At 32.3% G+C, this 20,213-nt stretch overlaps 3 protein-coding genes across 6 annotated transcripts; 1 reads left to right on the top strand and 2 right to left on the bottom strand.

Moving 5' to 3' along the window:
• Positions 1 to 658: 658 nt before the first annotated feature.
• On the bottom strand, positions 659 to 10,660 carry LOC139813988 (uncharacterized). 4 transcript variants are annotated; one of them, XR_011732305.1, is made up of 11 exons: positions 10,462 to 10,659; positions 9,910 to 10,128; positions 9,117 to 9,313; positions 8,076 to 8,198; positions 4,734 to 5,023; positions 4,114 to 4,321; positions 3,443 to 3,565; positions 3,101 to 3,321; positions 1,963 to 2,296; positions 1,251 to 1,527; positions 659 to 1,149 (listed from the first exon to the last, which is right to left on the bottom strand). XR_011732305.1 is itself a non-coding variant. In XM_071779931.1 (10 exons), the coding sequence occupies exons 2-10, from the start codon at positions 10,125 to 10,127 to the stop codon at positions 1,346 to 1,348; spliced, it is 1,896 nt and encodes a 631-aa protein (XP_071636032.1). In that variant the 5' UTR covers positions 10,128 to 10,188; positions 10,462 to 10,659; the 3' UTR covers positions 659 to 1,345. The 4 variants fall into 4 exon arrangements, 3 of the variants coding, with proteins under 3 accessions (XP_071636032.1, XP_071636030.1, XP_071636033.1); XM_071779931.1 differs by having other exon boundaries at positions 659 to 1,527; positions 9,910 to 10,188; XM_071779929.1 differs by having other exon boundaries at positions 659 to 1,527.
• Positions 10,661 to 12,102: 1,442 nt separating this feature from the next.
• On the top strand, positions 12,103 to 16,313 carry Scamp (secretory carrier membrane protein). Its single transcript, XM_071778001.1, has 8 exons — positions 12,103 to 12,328; positions 13,039 to 13,302; positions 13,406 to 13,469; positions 13,549 to 13,677; positions 14,548 to 14,704; positions 14,816 to 14,917; positions 15,022 to 15,148; positions 15,241 to 16,313. Exons 1-8 carry the CDS (start codon positions 12,272 to 12,274, stop codon positions 15,400 to 15,402), a joined length of 1,062 nt encoding a protein of 353 aa, XP_071634102.1. The 5' UTR covers positions 12,103 to 12,271; the 3' UTR covers positions 15,403 to 16,313.
• Positions 16,305 to 20,207, bottom strand: LOC139812888 (DNA helicase MCM9). The gene is made up of 11 exons (XM_071778000.1): positions 19,776 to 20,207; positions 19,321 to 19,462; positions 18,884 to 19,045; positions 18,663 to 18,788; positions 18,479 to 18,585; positions 18,114 to 18,330; positions 17,762 to 17,995; positions 17,288 to 17,658; positions 17,004 to 17,213; positions 16,721 to 16,875; positions 16,305 to 16,631 (listed from the first exon to the last, which is right to left on the bottom strand). The coding sequence occupies exons 1-11, from the start codon at positions 19,868 to 19,870 to the stop codon at positions 16,579 to 16,581; spliced, it is 1,872 nt and encodes a 623-aa protein (XP_071634101.1). The 5' UTR covers positions 19,871 to 20,207; the 3' UTR covers positions 16,305 to 16,578.
• Positions 20,208 to 20,213: the final 6 nt, after the last annotated feature.

The raw sequence follows: 20,213 nt of genomic DNA, 5'->3' as shown, positions 1-20,213 counted from the left end.
TAAATTTTTTTTATGTCACATGCAATCAGTGCATGATATTCAAACTGAACGGAATATCATTAATTTGAACTGAAATGTTGATAGCCACATTCAGTGGAAAATTAAGCGATTGTAAATACGAGTCATAATATTTAAACTAAGTATAATTTATTGCAATTTAATGCAATGAGCACATGTAGAAACTGTTACAAAATCACGATGAAACAAATAGTGAAAGATTTTGCAACAACTTTACCTACAGTTGAAGTAACTTCATCCACAGCTGATAACAATATGTTGTTATATGTTGTAATATGTTGTTATTATTAATCGTAAGTTTAAAAAAATCTTAATTTAATTGCGAGCAATGTATAGCGACATCTTCATAAAGTATTTACGGTTTTATTTCCGTGCAATAATGATTTTATTATTATCAAATTAATATTTGATGAATTCAAACAAAATGCAATAAACAATTGAATGTTTTAAGTTAGAGAATGCAGTATTTATAATTTACAATTATTTTTTGTCATACACATTTATACGGTAATATTTTTTTGTTTCTATATAATTGTTTTCGAGTTGTTAGATTATTGGATATTAATTATATATACTTCTTTTTCTTTAATGACAAAGATTGTTATAAGATTAGTGATTTGCATATAATATTCACTTACTATTACTGCTAAAATATTTTTATTTGTTAAAGTCGTTTACATAAAACTAACGCAATTATTATTATATATGTTAAGATTCCCTTCAAAAATCAAATCACATAGAATATTTCATTGTAAAAATAATAATTATAGATTTATAATTATAAAATCGTAGTTAACATTCAGAGTTGATTGAAAGCTAGATCCGTACTATAATTATTCGCGTACTATAATTCTCAAGTTTTAAGCAAGCTATAAATTCACGTTGATAATATTGGAAGTCGATTTGTCTAAATCTTTGTTTGAAATAATAACAGTGCTCGATTACAAACAGTATATGCCGCAGTGCGCGATTGTCAAACTTTTCGCAGGCAGAGTATAAATGATTTTCAATATTAAAATACAGTAACAAAGGTATTATCCATTATATATTCTATTTTATATTAGAAAATTCATCCTTTAATTCCTTAGTTTAGTCTATTGAAACCTGCCTATAGACGGTTATCTGCAGCTGCTATTACAGACAAGACATTTTTTTCACTGCTTTACCAAGAAAATTGTTAATATATTGCGAACGACTTGCATAATTTATAAATTATTATGTTTTGTCCATACCTGGTGAAAAAGAAAGATTAGACGTCTATCTATATCGTTGGCAATTATAGAAAAAAAATCCATCGGAATGCTAAACCGGGTAAAATTTGTCACACTCATCCGTTGTTCTTTTGATTATCTATATCCCGCAAATGATTAGATAACAGTTCCCACTTGGACGCCCATGGAGGCTTGTCCAGTCCTTGAGTGTTAACTTCCTCTATCAAGTTCATCAGGCGAACAAAGAATTCGTTAAGCTTACCAGCGGTGCCGCGTCGCAGTTTCTGGAAATGTTTACCTAAAACACAAGTTTTAACGATGTCAGAAAATGTTACGCTATATTTTTCTATTGGGATTAATCGATTCGATAGCGATAGAGTGACAAAAGTCTATATGAATTTATGCCCTTTTACTGTCGTGACATGACACTATGATTATTGATGCTGAAATATAAATAGGATAAAGGCGGCACTGTGTGAGGCACTGTGTGAAGCAAATCGATATTTCTGGGGATCGCGATATGACGCAAATGAGGTATAGAACTGATGGAACAGGACAGGGCGCAATTATATCGAGTGTCTTTAAACATCTTTAAGCAAATATTGAACTTTGGACTTTTTTGAAGATTACATAATCCTAATTATATATAACTTTGCATTATTTAATATTTATCGTGTTATCTAATAAAGCAACTGTTAATTAGAAATTACAATCAATTAAAATATTTACATACTTGGTGGGTGAAAACAATTTTTGATCCAAATTTTTTGCTGCGTCAGTGCCGCTATTAGCCTTTTGGTAATTAAACTCTGACTTTCAGCTGTCACAGGCCTTAAGCGAGTAACGAATCGCAAAAGGTATTCTAATAAATATCTTGCATAGACGGGTAACTTTCCAAGGCATCGCTGCGGCTTCGAACTCCACGCGACAATGTAACTGAAGCTGTCAACATCAAGAAGGGGATGTTTAAGATTTTCCAACCATTCGAACAGTAATGTCGATAATAACTCCAAATCAGTTTCCAATTCTAATCGCTGCCAAGCAGTACATCGATGATTCAAGTCAATCTGAAAAGATATTTTCAATTTTTTTAATATTGACACTAATATGTTTATTATAACAACACATAGCGTTATCAATATATTATTACGTTATTACGTTTTTAAAAGAAAATATCAGCCAAATTGTTATTACACTTTACTATTTGCAGTTAAGATTTACATAATTTACTAAAATTGTGTATTATTACGTTATATTTTTTCAACAAACAAATCACTCTATGCTTCGCAAACCAAGAATGAAGACATTTCTATTTTTCTTTTAAAATTTTGGTTATTATTTTCCAACTGCATATTCGAATCGATTTGCTGTAGATGCATTGTAAATGATATGTTGTATATATGAATAATAATTGCATCTTTAACTGAACTAGAATTAATATTTGCGACTTTATTACAGTTTTAAAAATAGAATTACACATAATACGTGTTACACACATAGTATATCCGCGATGTACACTAAATTGATTCATTTCATGAGCATGTAGATCATGCTGTACACGCGATTCTAGGGCTAGTTATTATAAGCGTAGACATTCAAGCAATTGCATATATCTTGAAGAAACTGAATGAACGTTCCTATGTACATGCGTAGGGTAATTATAATGCACACGCTTATAATCGTTGTACATACATTGTAAAATTACTCCATTGTTTTAGTTAAGTTAACAATATGTTTTGAGTTATGAAGTGACGGCCTATAGAAATGGTTAATAGGTATAATGACTCAAATTGAATCCAATTTGACATTACGAATTTAACAGTGCAGTATATAAAAACATTTTTCTTGTACATTAAGTATGTAAAATGCACCTGATAATTCTGCAAACGTTTCTTTATGATATCAGGAAGTGAGGCGCTATCTCTGATGAGCGCTTTGATAGCTTCTTCGGCAGTCACCTTTTCGTAATCATTGCGGGAGACGTGCCTTAAGTCCATGTGCGACTGAATTTCCTTGTAACAGTCGTTATCAAGCAGATCCTGATCGTGAATGCCATCGCCTAGGACGTCATCCACGCAAGTGTCGTCCAGACCTGTCGCAGAATAAGATCCTCTTGTCAGATATATACCCACTGTTTTAGCGAGGTATCGTCGATATAGGCGTGGAGTTAAGGATATCGACCAATCTACAGTTGAATTTATCAATAGTAATACCTGGAAATGTGGAGTCGCAGGAAGGAGTATCCGGTGACATGCAAAATACATCGCTCAATCTTCCTATATCATCGCAGGTACCTCGGGACGATCCCTGACTACTGCTGCACGCTTTTGTGAAAGCTAAAATATATACCTTTTTTATAAATATAGATGCATATAATGTCTCAAGATATAATTAGTAAATCAGTTAAGAAATATACTTGAAAAATACACTGAAAAAAAGTTTGGTTAGAATAACCTAAGGCTTGGTGAAATAGCTTCAACTAAAGGGTTTAGTAATTATGACGAAATATTTGGTTAATGTTAACCGAATTTGTTAACATTAGCCAAATTTGTTAACATTAACCAAATATTTCGTCATAATCACTAAATCCTTTAGTTGAAGCTATTTCACCAAGCCTTAGGTTATTATAACCAAACCTTTTTTTCAGTGTATCAAAATTTTACAAAATATTTACTTTATATTTAATCAAAAGAAGGATTAGAATTGTGAACATTACATGTACAGATATATATTTACATTAATCAATAGAAATTATACGTGTGAATCAAAAGTTGTGGAATTTTGACAAGTAATTCAATTATTTAATCCAGGAACGGATGAAAATTAATTGGATGTCATAGAGAGAGAATTGCTTAATTATTACATTGCATGTAATACTTCTCACTTGAGTATTCGTAGGAGTCCGTGAGGGATTCCGCCCAGGAATAGGAGTGCCGCATATTACCCTTGCTGTCACGGAATTTCTCCAATACGTGGCAAATGAACTTTTGCGTAAAAGGTACGTTGGAAACCGTGTATGCAATCTCGGAAGGCGAATTGTCTTCCTGACAGTCGCAGAGCTGTAGTATTCGCTCGCAAATAATAAAAACGATCTAAGAAATACATAGTTATTATAATTAAATCGAGCAGCTACAATTTTATGTACACTTTTGTTTATGTAATAATACAACAGAATTGTAACTATTAGAGAGAGACAAATAAAATTACACATTAAAACAAGTTTAAAATAAATCGAAGATATCTCTTTACTCTTTACTTAGTTGTATTTTTATTCTTCAAAAATCAAATTTCAAGAACTTAATTCCGACATCATATTTATTAATAAGAATTGCAAATAAAAACATGGAGAATGTATAAATTCAATTTTATCCATAACTAAATTAAATTTAAAGAAAATTAATTAAGTGATTATTTAATTATAGATATAAAAGAATTACAAGATTTAATAAAATAATCTAACATTACATAAGTAAATTGTGAAAAAAGAAACAGAATGCCCCGCACTTTTGGAATGTGCTTGAAGGTGCGCTGCTCATATCCGTGTAACATGTTGTATTGCTTTTTCAGGTACGATTGAAGGCTGTAGGGCTTGCGATCCCCCGTTGTACTGTACAAAGGGAATACTATCATTTGCGGAAGCACGACGTGCTCGAATTCTTGGATGCAAATTATTTGCCCGCGCGTTTGTATGGCGGAGGGACGCTTCATGCGGACAAATCTAATGGCATCGTTTGCTCTTACACGAAGACTGTAAATAAGGTAGCACGCTATCAGAACGCCAGTTCTACCGAGACCTGAAAATAAAATACTTTCGGCATATTGTTTTGCTGTCAGCTTAATTGCTGACTCATTAATCAGATGACAAGCAAGCAAGCAAGCAAAGTATATGTAAAATAAGTATAGGGATCGTAGCGCAAATAAAAGATTACTCTTGATTATAATAACTCAGTAATGTTATGTATAATTGTCTAAAAAACGAATTAATTGTAAAAGTGTTTCTAACGATGTTTGATAACATTTATCATGGAAATGAAGAGAAGCGATCGCAATTTAAGATTACGTGTAAGATTTTAGTATAAGTATATTTTACGTAAGATTTTAGTATAAGATATGAAATAGAATGAAGGAAGCGCACATACTAACTATAATCGAAAGCATTCTTCGCATTTTAGATTCCCAGAATAGAAAGAACAGTCACGTTAGGTAATCGAACAATCGTGTTAGTGATAAAACATTAGTTTATCAATTCAAAAAGTTTTACATTAATAAATGTCGCAACTGAAAACAGAAATGTCAATTGTAGTCTTATAAAAAGCGAAAATTTGTACTCTGCATATATGGTATATTTGATAGATGATATCTGACTGACGTTAACAATACTCGGATCTATACGTTTTCCTTCTATAATTAAGTCACGTAGCATGCACACAAGACGTTTCTGGAGTTGCAGAGTAAGCTGATCAATCCAACTGACCGCGATAAATCCTGTAATTTAACTTTCCTAATCGCGCTCGTTATATTCACCTTGTTATCTAAATCCTTCTGCTACATCTGATCTGATCTTATCAATTTTAATTCACAAAATGATGATTAATGTAATCATGAAAATACTAGAATTACAATTAATAATAATATATCATACTTGTCTCTTATTTTGTTTTTGACAGTCAAATGATTCAAGAAGACGTAATTATACATATATTAATTCTCTGAGACTAATTAATTCTCTGAAATTAGAATTTTTTGCAATCTTTGCAATTTTATTCCATACATATGACTTTTTATATAAACCAGTATTAATTTTTTTTACAAGTGATTGTGAACTTGCGATAGTTTCGAAGTAGCCATTATGAAGAAACTGATCGATCGATCAGAATAGATAGCCAACCCCGCATGTGTCCTTAAAACGCCGCTTTGAATAATAATGGATTTCTATAGCATAAAATTCACCTTTCAATTATTGTCTTATATAATCGATTATTGTCGATTATATCTTTAAAATTTGTATCTTTTATATTTTAATACACTAATATTTAATTAAAAATATCGAATTAATATTTGATAGAGAAAAAGTACAAAATATACAGGTTATTTAAAAAAAAAAAAAAAAAAAAAAAAAAATAAAAGACAAAATATTAAAAAAAAATTGGTTATACATCAATTTATATAATGTTAACTTTACTTCGTTATTTGATAAAAACTTGACAACTTTAGCTTAACCAAGCAGCATAAAACTTATAATCAAGTAACATAAAAAATCATTACTTAATGTATACAGAGACAGACAATTCCATTTAGATAACAATTTCTACATGTATAATCCAGCACAAGAAGATTATCCATTTATTTTTTACGGCCTCGTGATTATATCTCTAACTTCCAGCACACAATAATTTCACAATTACATTCCGATGTAGCCTTCCACATATCGAAATGGATATTTTCTTTATCATATACATTATTTAAAAGTATACAATGTATACATATCGTCCTCTAAAAATATAACTATTACGTTGGAAATCGCTTATCGCTTCACCCGCATTTTATGCTTTAATGAAATGGAACTCCCTGGCGACGCGGCAACGTCCGTGAAGCTAATAAATTATGTTAAGTGGAACGCAAATTTACTTTATTGTCTTTAATGTAATTGCCAATAGTTATACTTTAACCGAATTACGTAATTATATTATATAAATCATGCAATAACTAGCACTGGTTTTCTCATAAATCAAATTCTTTTTAACCAAATAATTATTCAACAATTATTGAGACGTAGAGTTTCATCATATTTGAAGAAATAATTTAAATATTGATTACTTAGTAAAAAATTGTTTATTTATAACAAGGAAGTTTTAAATCTTTTTATTAGTAATGTAATTCTTAAAATAGCATTTGTGTGTTAAGCGGATAATGCAAAGCATAAAACAATTAACGCAAAATACTGAACACATTATATCACACATATTATTAACTTGTAAATTAAATTTTACCGTGCATTACTTGAGATTAGTCTTTCCTGCCTCTGGTATTTGATAAAAGTTATTCGCGTGTGCAGCGTAAAGATTCGAATGTACGGTACCGATATATGTATATACGTCAGTCGATTTGTATGCATGCAATGCAGCACGATAATATCATACACGATAAATTCTCTTTAATTATTGCTTAAATCGATACGTTTGAAACTTACAGATCCGCTATAAAGATGCGCATACAAGCTATTTAACAAAAATTTTAGTAAAATTAACATAGAAAATTGGTAAATAAATAGCAAAAATATAGCGGTCAATAAAATCTATGATATTTAACAACTTTTAATAAATAATAAAGAGAAGATATTAATAAGTTTTAAGCTAAGTAATAAATATGGAAAAATATGTTATATAATTGTTACTTTTAAGAAAAGTATATCATTTTGCTTAATATTGAATATTATGTATTCGGACTATAAATATATTGTTATTTTTAAGGATAATATTTTATAACATCATATTACAACATATATTATATATAGTACATACATTATAACATACATTTTTTGTTAATACAAATTTTTGAAAAATATTTTTAAATATATCAATAATATGCAAAAGGATCTAATTGTAAGTAACAATCATACGAGAATCACGATTAAATGACATTAAATAGATGTAATAAATTAGAGAAATATGTATCCTCGAACAAAGGAATTGAATAAGATTTTTCGCAATCCTGAATTAAAAAAAAAAAGATGTTTCCGTAGACTAATTTATGCGTCCACATCTCACATGATTATACATTCAAAAAGCCATGATAGCTGCAGGGGATGCAATTGGGTCAAGTGCATCGCACGAAAAATCGATTTACCGGCATGACAGTGAATGGCCACTCTTCCTTCTTGCACGGCGAAGGCCACAACCTTGACCATGTCCAAAAGCTTTCCCATCGTGGCGCTACCATAATCCTTCAGGGCGAAGTTATAATAATAAACTACAACAAAGATTTTCGCGTGATCGGTATTTGAAAGACAGCTTGATGCCTAAAACTTTCCTGTGGTAGAGGGAATACGAGCGGCAAACAAAACGTTATTCCGGAACTTTTCTTTCTACTTATAGATATACGCTTTTGCTGCATTGCATGTTATATTGTGAACCTCTTCGATCTAACTGGTGGTTGTTAGGATTGGGGGAGAAATGCTCCCACATCACGATTCTACATGCGTTTAGCACAAGGACAAACTATTCTTGCTAATTTGAAAGTAAAATTCGTCGCCGTTTTATTTCTCCGTCATTCTCATATATAATCTATATATTATCATATAAATGCGAAATGCGATACAATAAGATTGATTTGAGTAAATAACTTTTTAAATGTTACATTTGTTATATGTATGATAGCATGAACGATTTTTGTTGAAATATTAATATTGCTTCAACTTATCCACCAGTAGCAAAGAATATTAAAAATAAATGTAATATTAATTAAAGGGTTTAAGAAAATGATTAAATTATAAGTTAAAACTTTCTACGTTTGTGATTTGTTTTTATTCCAAAGATATATTTTAAGAAACAAAATCAATACTTTTCTTTATTTATTCTTAATGAGCAATGAGTTTATGGCAATTAATGAAATTGTACATAGAAAAAGAGAAGTGTCAAATCAAGATTTATAAACAGTACGCCAGGAATCTGTAATCTTATAAGAATTTTAACTTTTTATTTCAACTTTTTTTTTCTTATTATTAGTTGAACTGTATAAATGACTTCATTCAAGCAAATTTTCTTTGTTTATAAACACAATATCTCAAGATTATAAATTCTTGCGTATACCTATACCTATACGAGTATATAAGTCTTCATTTGACACTTTTCTTGTGTAAACGGATTTTTTAATAAGCGTTTTACTTACTGCCGTTTTTCATAAAAATGTTAGGATCATATGTAAAGCCGCTCTCTTCTAGTTGACCACCGCAACTCGCGTGTTCGCCAGGTGTCTGCAGGTTTATTATGGTTTTTATACTCCATCCTTGGAATTGGGCAATTATATCTTTCTTTATTATCATCGCGGTATTGGGTCGTGCCATCGCAAGGACATCGTCAGTCACCCTAAAATATTTAAATGATTAAACAATTTAGATCGAAAATTGATACAAATTTCTGATTACTTACTCTGACTAATTATTTATACTGATGCAATGGAACGCATATTAATATGTCAAATGTATGTTTGATCTAAATAAAATTTTCTGTTGCAATTGAGCGATACTCCGACAGAATGTCAATAAGAAAATGTCTCTGATACACAGTATGCGCCTTTAAGTCGATACAAATTATCGAACGACTTATAAATATTGCCGAATGATATTAGAATAAAGTTCAGAACTATATAAGTGAATGAATACATGTATATCTAATGATATTATAGTTAGTAATTACTGTTAGCAAATCTATATGGCAGTTGATATAATTGATACTCGTTAAATATCTAATATTACACGTTTCGTTATTTTTATGTTTTAAACGAAGCATTATTTAAAGTTATTTTACTATTAATTTATTAAGAAGCAGTGGCCATACTTTGGTCGACAAAATTTTATTTTTGCTTGTTAATCACCAGTAATAATAATAATAATAATATTATTATTATTTTCTTCTTATTTTTATCATTGTATTAAAATTCAACAAACGGTTGTAGCGCTCACCAATGCGAAAAGATGTTCTGTATTGCCATGTGAACAGCCGGCCAGGCCTTTGGATTCTCATATTTGCATCTGGACCCGCCGCAAAAAATGGCACACTGTATAGCCTGCGGTGTGAATCTTCGTAAGTTTTCCGAAAACTTATTATATCCCGCTTGAACCTCGCACGCGTCTGTTTGCCCTCCTTGAAGTCCCGCCGGGACCAACGAGCTTACATCCATTCTACAATCGAGTGACAGAATTGATCCGTTTCATTTAACAAAAATTTAGAAGTTACGAAATCTATAAAAAAAATTTTAATTTTTAAGAAAAGGAATTTTTAATTTTAATTTTAAGTTTACAGCATTTTTATTATGTATTTTTGACGTAATAAATAACAATTGTGTCGATATGTCATTCTGAATGCATTTTATCTAACATGAAGTTACAATATATTCTTATGTAAAATTATATAATTAAATGTAATAAAAGTAGTGAAATTTTTATGACAGTTTGAAGGAAAAAATGTTTTTAGTTAGACGCGAGCACGAAGCAATATATTATAATAAGCAATACATTTGTGAAAATATTCACGCGCTCCTCATCCATCTCATAGCCACGCACGAGAATAACGATCGTTTTATTAATCACTCTTATTTATCAACTATTAATTCACGGATTTAACACGCGAATTTAACGTACTGGTGAAAAAAGAAAAAAAAGCAGTTAACGCGGTAGGCTAAGCGCATAGCGACTGGCAGTTCCGCTACCATAACGTTGCTTTATCTATTATCGAATCGCAAGAGGTGCGCCTGCGTCAGGCATGGTGGTAAATCATATTGTCATTCTTCTATGTACGGCGTTCGTACGAATATTCAAGTCTGCAAGCGTGTAATTTAACACACGTCAAGGTACATTGAGGTGCAATGACCTTTCGGTATGACATTATAAAGTGGGATTAAGATTGCATGTTAATACTCTATTTCTCTTTCAGTTTTTTAGGTACGTTAAGAAGAATCTTTTGTTAATTGAAATCATTCAGTTTTTACTTCGCCAGAATAATTAAAAGATAACTTAAATTTGCAGTTTAACTTTACTTTTAATGAAAGAATTATATATAATTGTCATTAACGTCATTTTAGGACATCATTAAAATGTGCATTAAATAAAAATTAGAAAAGAATTCGATCTATCATATATTGTATATGTTTATTCATATATTTGTTATCGTATAAATAGTAATTATTAATAGTAGCAATTAGCAATAAGGTTTCGCTTGATAGAAACCAAGAGTGCATTTTATAAAACCTACGTGTATTGCAAATCGCAATCGCGGTATACCTATCGTGAATGTTTCTGATCAATTTTTCTTCCATTTGATTTATTGGTTCACACTAAAAAGCTTCGTCTGTTTTCTCGCGCATTAAATATTTGCTTTAAAAGTTTCGGAAAATGCAGCAGCGATCAAAGCTTTTAAAATAATAAGACACATAGCTATTCGATATATTTATTAACGACAATTTTTATTTAATATTGTATACATACATAGTGTAAATAACTTCTGTACAACTTTAACGATAAATTCTATTGATATTTAAATTTTATATTTGTACCGAATAACTTTTACTTCGCCAGAATAATTAAAGGATGATAACTTAAATTTGCAGTTTAACTTTACTTTTAATGAAAGTCAAAACTTTAAACTTCTTTATTGTTGGAAAGTAAGAAATAAATGTGTATATAGCGCTATTTAATATTGTACATGTATATACATATAACTTCTATGTATAACTTGCTGTGTGGGGAGTTACAGAAAATAGCTTTAACGACGCGACTTATCGACTGTTACCGCGACTTCGTCCGAAAATGACCCGCTTTATCTTAAGAGTAGTTACTGCATGAGGTTCTTCAGTGAAAGCTAGCATAGAATGCAGCACCATATTAAAATTGGTAGTATTCCGCGCGAGTTTCAAACACCAATTGTTAACATATGCGAAAAATCAGTATTGTAATAAAAATATTATGACTGTATTATGTCAATCGATAATGTTTGTTCGCATTCATTAACGGAAATAACTCTGTTACAATTTGGTTCGCCGGGTAAAGAGTATATTTTGGCTATCTGTCTATTAATCTGTGGTATAGTGTATACTGTGTATAGTATCGAGTTCCATGCATACTGTGTCCATGCCATGGTACTATAGTGATGGACGTGGGCCGAGATGAACGGCTGCTGCCACGGCGTCACCGTATATAACGGCGGAATCATGGCTCGTCAGGTTTAGGCAAGATTTAGATAAGATTAATTGAGTATTATCAAAATCGTACGGACTCCCCGAGTGTTTCGGCCCAGGCGTAGTCGTCGGTGCTAAAACGAGGACGTGAGATGTCCGGCTTTGACGAGAATCCCTTCGGGGAGCCTACGATTAACGATCCCTTCTCGGTGAGTAGCGTTTTACTCTCATGTGCGTGACAGTGATAGAAGCGAAACACACGCAGCTCCGTGCTCCGTGCTCCAATATTGCTCGCGTATCTGTCAAAAATTCCCCGAGCCGTAAATCGTGCCCAGCCCCGCCGATATTCCGCGCTCGCGAAGGATTTAATCGCGACCTATCGAGTGATTTTTTTTTTACGCCAATAACCGAAACTTGCGACACTCGACCGAAGATTTATCGGACGTGTCATTCTAATGTCGGCATATAATCCGCTTGCATTGACAATCCTCTTTTCTTATTATCATATGACGCCGATGGCTTATTATAAAATCTAATTGCCTGAATATATATAACTGTATGTTTTATATATTCATATGTTTTATATATTATGCCATACATATTTAATGATATCACTATATTTTGCGTGCAATTTTGTGACGCTGCAATAAAGTATAATGTCTCCATATTTATTCCTTTTCGCATTTGATTATAGTTTGATTTTGTAATCCCACTTCAAAAGTACGATTCGAATAAAATGCATTTTTTAATAATAATTTGCTGGAATGTGTATGCATATATACATATATTTCTTTGTGTCACATTAAAATGACACAGTTATATATCTATAAGAACAAAAGAAAAGATAAGATAAGAAATTCTATGAAGAGATTAAAAATGGAATGTCAATGGATATTGACACATGTAACATATGTAATAGGATCCTGCGATACGAAGAGCAGTAACCTCTACACCGGCTAGCAGAGGTCTTGAGGATTACAATCCTTTCGCTGAGCAAGGTACTCAAGGAACTACACAAGTCAGAGGAGCAGTAAATCCGCCCATCTATGGCGGAGTCGGTGCGACGCAGCAACCCGCTACGCTTCAACCTTCTAATCAAGAAGCACCTCCTCCTGCGTACGCTCGTACTCCCCAGCAAACAGTCAATGCGGCGCTTGGAAGCACCATGTCACCTCCGTCAAATGTAAATTTATATTGAATATTTATTTGAATGTGTTTCACGTATCTGTGGAGCACGTGAATTTGTTAAGATCAGATAAGAGAAATTATTCTAATATACATTTTAGCAACAAGTGGAACCGGAATGGAAAACCAGGGCGGAAGAGGAATTGAGAAATACCCCGTATTATCGTTAGTACATATCATCTATACTTTACAATTTTTAATATCAAATAAAATTGCTTTACACAATTATTTATTGGTGCTTTAGCGAGACGAAATAATTGGCCGCCGTTACCAGACAAGTGCTGTTTTCAGCCATGCTTCTATCAAGATATCGACGTGGAAATTCATACCGATTTTCAAAAAACAGTGAGGCAATTATATTACCTCTGGATGTGTAAGTTTAATTGTAGACGATATTATATTTATTAAGGAGGGTGGTTACTCATATCAATTTGATAAGAAGAATTCCATTAATTCAAATTTATGGAAAATATTCGTCTATGGAAATCTGTCGTCCATCCCAAAGTCGAAGATAATTGTCTGCATGGTTTGTCGAGTAATTCATTATTGAAGTTATATTCTTGTCTCTCTCTCTTATACACGGGCGACACAGTAAAAATGTTACCTAACCTGTAACGTAACTCTCGAAAGCATATTAAAAATGATAAGAATTTAATGAAAATTGGTGCAAATAATTCTTTACATATTTAGGAAGAACTTTCCCGAAGACTGAAATGATTCGTCTTTGGCTGCGGTCCACTTAACGCTACAAATGCTTTGGAGCGTTCTTCTTCTCCTTCTTTCTTCATTGAAAGAAAAGAGAAGAGGAATGCTTCGAAGCATTTGTAGCGTCAAGTGGACCGCAGCCTTAGGGCGTGTTCCGATATTCACTGCCAGTACTGAAAATCTATAGTTACGTAACGCAAACTATATATTTTCAGCATTACCAGTAAAAAAGGAACACGGGGATAGTTATCAAGAAATTGTAAAAATAAAACAGGACCACATTTATTATTTCCACATTTCAACGTGGATAATAACGTATTTGGGTTTCAATTGTATAAACAACTCTTTTTAGACCTTAAGAAACAGGAATTGAATGCATTCCACATATTTATTTGCTAAAGTTCGTTCATTTCACGCGACGAAAATCTAATCTATATGCTTTCCCCCTGCCGCGCCGCCTGCCCCGCAACGGGACGCTGACCAACCTCCTTAAATGTTATATATGGATTATATATTTATTTAATAATATTGTTTACAGTTCACGGCTCTGTTCTGCTGTTGAATGTAATTGGAGGCTTCGTCTTGATGCTCTGTGGCGAGGGTTTCTCGACATTCGGCCTGGCTATCTTGTATCTCATACTCTTCACTCCATTCTCCTTCATGTGCTGGTTTAGACCAGCGTACAGGGCTTTCAAGTAAATCCACTTAACATTTCAGAAATCAGGAGTGAAATTAAGGATTAGAAATTATTTTAATTTATTTTAATTATTAATTATTAATTAATTTTAATTATTTTAATTTTTCAGGAACGACAGCTCTTTCAATTTTATGGTCTTTTTCTTCGTCTTCTTCTTTCAACTAATCGTCACCGGTATCCAGGCTATAGGTATTCCTGGTGCTGGAACTTGGTAATATATTTGTATTACTATATTGTTATTGCACACTTTAATTTTTTATGCACGATGTGCAAGCACTTGTATGTTAATACAAATTGTATATTTTTATTTTTTAGTGGCATAATTACCGCAGTTAGAATGTTTGACTCATCGGCCAAAGGTATTTTCGTCGGTCTTCTTATGCTCTTCGTCGCTATTTGTTTTCTTCTTGCGGCAGGTGGTGATCTCTTACTGCTTTCTAAGGTACATAGTACATACATATAGACTAAGATTTAAAAAAGTGAAGATTAATATATTGATCTCAAGTAAACTAAAATGAGATTATTTATTTTCAGATCCATCGCATTTATCGTACCTCCGATGCGAGTGTTACAAAGGCGCAGCAAGAGTTCGCTACAACATTTTTGCGAAACGAGCATGTGCAAAACGCCGCGAGCAATGTCGCGGCCAGTGCGGTTCGCACGCAAATGGCTAACGCTAGCCAGCCACGTTACTAAATGATTCTACCATTTATTTGTTCTACGAAAAACACTATGTTCTGGCTTTACATCATTCAGTAAGTGGATAGATCTCATTAGTTCCACTATTTATGGATTATACGATACAATCATAGAAATGCAATGTATTGCAAAAACTTTATTCTTACAATGAAACGTTGCTATGTATGAATTGCATTATACTTCACGATGAAATTTATTCTCTGATGTACGTTATATTATTAACGTCAATTGTACAGTTAACACTGCAAAGAGTATTTCGAAGCATCAACGGATATCCTAAAGAAATCTTTCGAAACTAGTATGTATTTCTTTCCAAGTATATTTTATGTTGAAAGAAAAAATTATACTATACACATCTCTATATAAGTTTGATGTATTAGTTTGTATTACTGTTTATCATGTACGTTTATTTATGAGATCTTCAAATTAGGTTACAATGATATAAGCGAGCTATTGATAATATCAGTCATATCGTCATAATTTTATTATTACACAATTGCTTTATATTTACTAGCTTTCATATTTTAGTGGCACAGTCTCATGACAATGTGATCATATTATAAGTTATGAAAGTAATTAAATTTATTCCAAGTTCAAATAACTGCAAGATTTGAATTATAAAACATAATTTGATTCATATTTGTTGAATACGTTAACATAAATGCTAACTTACTTATAAATATTCACAAATAGCTTTCTTATGAACCTGTGAAACCCTGTACATTCCTATTTTTTATGCAATATGTTAAATCATTTTACTGATTGTTGTTTTATATCAAACGGCTTTTATCAAAACAAGGAAGCATGTTAATAGAAAGGAAGATTGAATTTTACTGGAAATTTTATAAATTTGTATAATAATTTTTTTCAATTAAAGCGTTAACAAATGTTATTTGTTGGAACTGAGATACACAACGGTTTATTTGTATTTCTTCACGTATTATAATGGTAATAAATATATATAAACAATACAACTAATACAATTAAAATTTTTAAAAATAATTTTTAAAGATATAATCATAAATATTAAATATAAAATTTTCTATGCGAAATCATCAAATGTGAAGTTTTATGAAAATTATCAAGTCTAACAGATATTTATCATAAAAATATCATTAATTTAGAAATAAATAATTTTTAATCTCGATTGTGATATATTGGCAAGTTACGTCTTTATATGTATGGTTCCAATTCCTGTAAATTAAGCCTTTTGAGTAAGTCATTTGCTGTAAAAAATATTGAAATATTAGTATCGTATAAAAAATGCTAAAATATTTTATATAATTTATACTACTTCGTAAATTGTCTAATATACCTTTTAAATGATATGTTGCTATTGGATCTGTTGGAAATGGACAACCGGCATCGGAACTATTTAATAGTGTAGTTCCAACCAATTCTGCTGCAGTCACAGCATCAATGACCTCTACTTTAGTTCGGTACATGAGTTTTGCGTGGCCTTCAGCTAATCTGAAAATATCCAATGACGTTATAGATCGCCGATAATTGAAATTGAGTCAGGACAAACAACTTTCGAAAAAGAGAATCTCTCGGCTTATTATTGATGACTAATTTAAATGATTACTTTTTCGCTTTACCTGATAAGACTATCTAAGAGTCGCACTGTCGTTCTCTCAGGCTTTCTATACGGGTCTGATCTATGATGAAGATAAGTTGCACTGAGTATCTTTTTTGCGTCTTCGGTTAACGTTGGCTTTAATGCACGCACGTGTGCGAAATATTCGCAGAGAGTCTCTTCCGACCATAAGCCCGTTAAATTCAAAGGACCCATATACGCTTCGGAATATCTGTAATATTTCATATGTTTTATTACTATGATCGCAACATCGATTGTGTGAGAGGGAAATGCGGATATTATTACGAATTGTTTTCTTCGTCTTCACAGGCAGCTTTCAAAATGTGAATCGACGTCAATCTGTCCCATTCGGGATTTCTAGTGTCTCTTAGAAGAAGAATCAGATCGAAGCGCGACAAAAGAGGATTTCCCAAGCAGGTTTTCCATTCTTCGCCTGTGAAACATCCACCGTCTGGATTGATGGCTGCAATAACGGAACAGCGGCTGTTTAGCGTGCTCACCATGCCAGCTTTGGCGATGGAGATCGTTTGCTGTTCCATCGCTTCGTGTACAGAGGTTCTATCATGCGAACTCATTGTTATGAACTCGTCCACGCAACACACACCTCCGTCTGCGAGCACTAGAGCTCCGGCTTCTAAATGCCAACCGTCCGAATCCTGTAATATATTTTTAACAGTAGATATCTTATCTTTCTCATTTACAAAATGATCACTTAACTAAAAACGATGAATGAAAATAAAGCATTTAACATGTACTAACTTTGACAGCAGCTGCTGTAAGTCCAGCGGCAGTGCTTCCGACACCGGTTGTAAAGACAGACCGGGTAGTCAGTCGAGACGCAACATGAAGCAACTGTGATTTGCCAGTGCCAGGATCACCGACCAGAAGAAGATGAGGCTCACCTCTTATACGCGTTCCCGTTTCATTAGTTTTCGTCACACCACCGCACAGCACAACAGCCAACGCTAATTTCGCAATATACATTCCATATAACTATCGAAAACCAAAAGAGAAACAGAATGGGTTTATTAAAATTTTTGAGAGATATTAATGATATAAATTATAAAATATTACTTTGTGTAATATTTAAGAATATTAAATTTAAATATACTTGTGGACAAATAGAGGCGAGAATATTATCCCTGCCAGATAACGCATTCTCTCGATAATGTTCCCAATACGCTCTAAAAGTGTCTTTTATTTCTCCTGTAGAGAACGTTGCGTCAGTGATTTTCCTGCGTACAGAAATGCTATTTGCCATCAGGAACGTCGTAGCTTCCGCGCGATGGCCAACCTTCAACGTGCCCCATTTTCGTATAACTACTCCACTACAAATATTTTTATATTTATAACTGAAGTTAATCGTTAAATCAAATTTTCTGATTTTATTAATTATAATATTGGTATTTTTTTCCAAAATTATGTATTAATTATAGATACACATTGATAAAATACAAAAATATGTAATTTGTGAACCTGACATCTACATTGTCTCCAGGTTTACATTTGTCAACAAGATCATCCAACAAAACTACTTGCAGACCCACCGAATAGCAACTCCTTGTATCTGTTTTACATTTATCCTGTATACAAAATTGTTGTTCAAGTATATAATATACTTTACATATTTCTAATAGTAAAATTAAGTTTTCTTCTGTACCTGAATCTTTATTTCCTGGTAATCAGAACAATCGTCTTGTTCTAAAGACGTTGAAGCTGTCACACCTTGAGAACGACATGATTCGCAACTTTTAATATTTCTAAACAATTGTTTTTCCCATTCTAACTATAAGGGAAAAAATTAAGACTTTTCATTACACTAGCTTTAAACTGTAATTTGTTGTTATTTCATGCTTTTTGTTAAACATGAAGTTCACCTACTTTCACTATATTAATATGCTTGCATTTTCTACAGACAAAACGTTTCTTCAATTTCATAACTGTGGGCTGAGACATGCGTACCACAATTCCGAATGTCGAAACTAGCTCACCAATTTTACCTACGTCGATTTTTAATGGTGCTGAGGTAATTCGAATGTGAACCTGCATATAGTATAATAAAGTAAGATCCAGATAAGAATATATTAATATTTATTAACAACAGTATAGAAATTATATATCTGTGTCTATTTAAATATTTACAATAATGTAATATCTTTCTGGTTAATATATTATATAAAAGATAAATTAGATAAAATGTAGATATCACTTTAATTGACATAGACTTCAAGATTTATTCGTCAAAATAAAAATAATCGCTTCTAGTCAAATAACATGCACATAATTCACATGCAATAATAACTGATAAAGTCTCATACCCTGGTCTTTACTATTTGCTGAGTTTTGCATAGTTGTTCCTGAGCTTTTACTGCTGCCTCGTTACACAGTGGTAAATAGTGTTTAGGATTACGTAAGATTTTCTGTGCACTCTCTGCATCAGCCTCAAATAATGACACGAAGCTGAAAAGTCATTAATATACGATAAGAACACGATTACGGGATTATTATAACTTTTATTAATTCTTATTGATACATTTAAGAGATTTACGCAGGCAATTATCCTTGGGTCTGTTTTCTATTTCTGAACTGGCTGCACTAGTTCAGAGTTTCCTTCCAATGTGGAGTAAAAAAGATGAACTCTGAACTAGTGCAGCGAGTTCAATGAAGAAAGAAGGAGAAAAACGCTTCAAAGCATTTGTAGCGTCAAGTGGACCGCAGCCTCAATGAGATACATCACACTAGTCTAACCTAGCAAATGCTTGTAAAGACTTACTTTACGTATATCGAATAAAATAAGTGAGCCTCTGTAGCATTTAATATGTCTTCCAAGTCTTTCGTGTGGTGCTTCAAGAGATAATCTTGAAGCATGTTGATATTTTACAATAAAATGTCACTGATCTTTAACTCGAAGATATATCCCAAGATTCCCAAGGCACAACATAAATAACACGTGGTTAGTGGTTATCTTCCCGCCAAACGATCTCAGGTAGTCAGGTAGAGTTGGCTACCAGCTGAGCCGTTGCGACTAACTTCTTTTTCCCTCTCTTTCTCTACAGATATCCCTATCACAAATTTTTACAGGATCCGACTAGTTGAAGTATACTGAGCTATATTGAAGTATAAATGAATAAAACAACTTTAATAATTGAGATAAATCAGAAAATTAGCATTTCGCTGTGGTAGAAAAATATCTCAGAATTTTTCATACTCT

This window comes from Temnothorax longispinosus, chromosome 5 (assembly GCF_030848805.1).
Source record: "Temnothorax longispinosus isolate EJ_2023e chromosome 5, Tlon_JGU_v1, whole genome shotgun sequence".
NCBI lineage: Eukaryota > Metazoa > Arthropoda > Insecta > Hymenoptera > Formicidae > Temnothorax > Temnothorax longispinosus.
Note: the sequence above shows the minus strand (reverse complement) of the source record. Positions and strands in the feature narration are given on the sequence as shown.

Excerpts from the sequence above, each read along its gene's own strand:
- Scamp (XM_071778001.1), top strand. The coding sequence starts at position 12,272 with ATGTCCGGCTTTGACGAGAATCCCTTCGGGGAGCCTACGATTAACGAT. Across the intron at positions 13,303-13,405 it reads CCATGTCACCTCCGTCAAAT|CAACAAGTGGAACCGGAATG; the intron begins GTAAATTTATAT and ends TATACATTTTAG. Across the intron at positions 13,678-14,547 it reads ATTATATTACCTCTGGATGT|TTCACGGCTCTGTTCTGCTG; the intron begins GTAAGTTTAATT and ends TATTGTTTACAG.
- LOC139813988 (XM_071779931.1), bottom strand. The coding sequence starts at position 10,127 with ATGGATGTAAGCTCGTTGGTCCCGGCGGGACTTCAAGGAGGGCAAACA. Across the intron at positions 9,314-9,909 it reads CAGAACATCTTTTCGCATTG|GGTGACTGACGATGTCCTTG; the intron begins GTGAGCGCTACA and ends TAAATATTTTAG. Across the intron at positions 5,024-8,075 it reads GGCCATTCACTGTCATGCCG|GTCTCGGTAGAACTGGCGTT; the intron begins GTAAATCGATTT and ends TTTTATTTTCAG.
- LOC139812888 (XM_071778000.1), bottom strand. The coding sequence starts at position 19,870 with ATGCTTCAAGATTATCTCTTGAAGCACCACACGAAAGACTTGGAAGAC. Across the intron at positions 17,659-17,761 it reads TTACAGCAGCTGCTGTCAAA|GATTCGGACGGTTGGCATTT; the intron begins GTTAGTACATGT and ends AATATATTACAG. Across the intron at positions 16,632-16,720 it reads AGCAACATATCATTTAAAAG|CAAATGACTTACTCAAAAGG; the intron begins GTATATTAGACA and ends TATTTTTTACAG.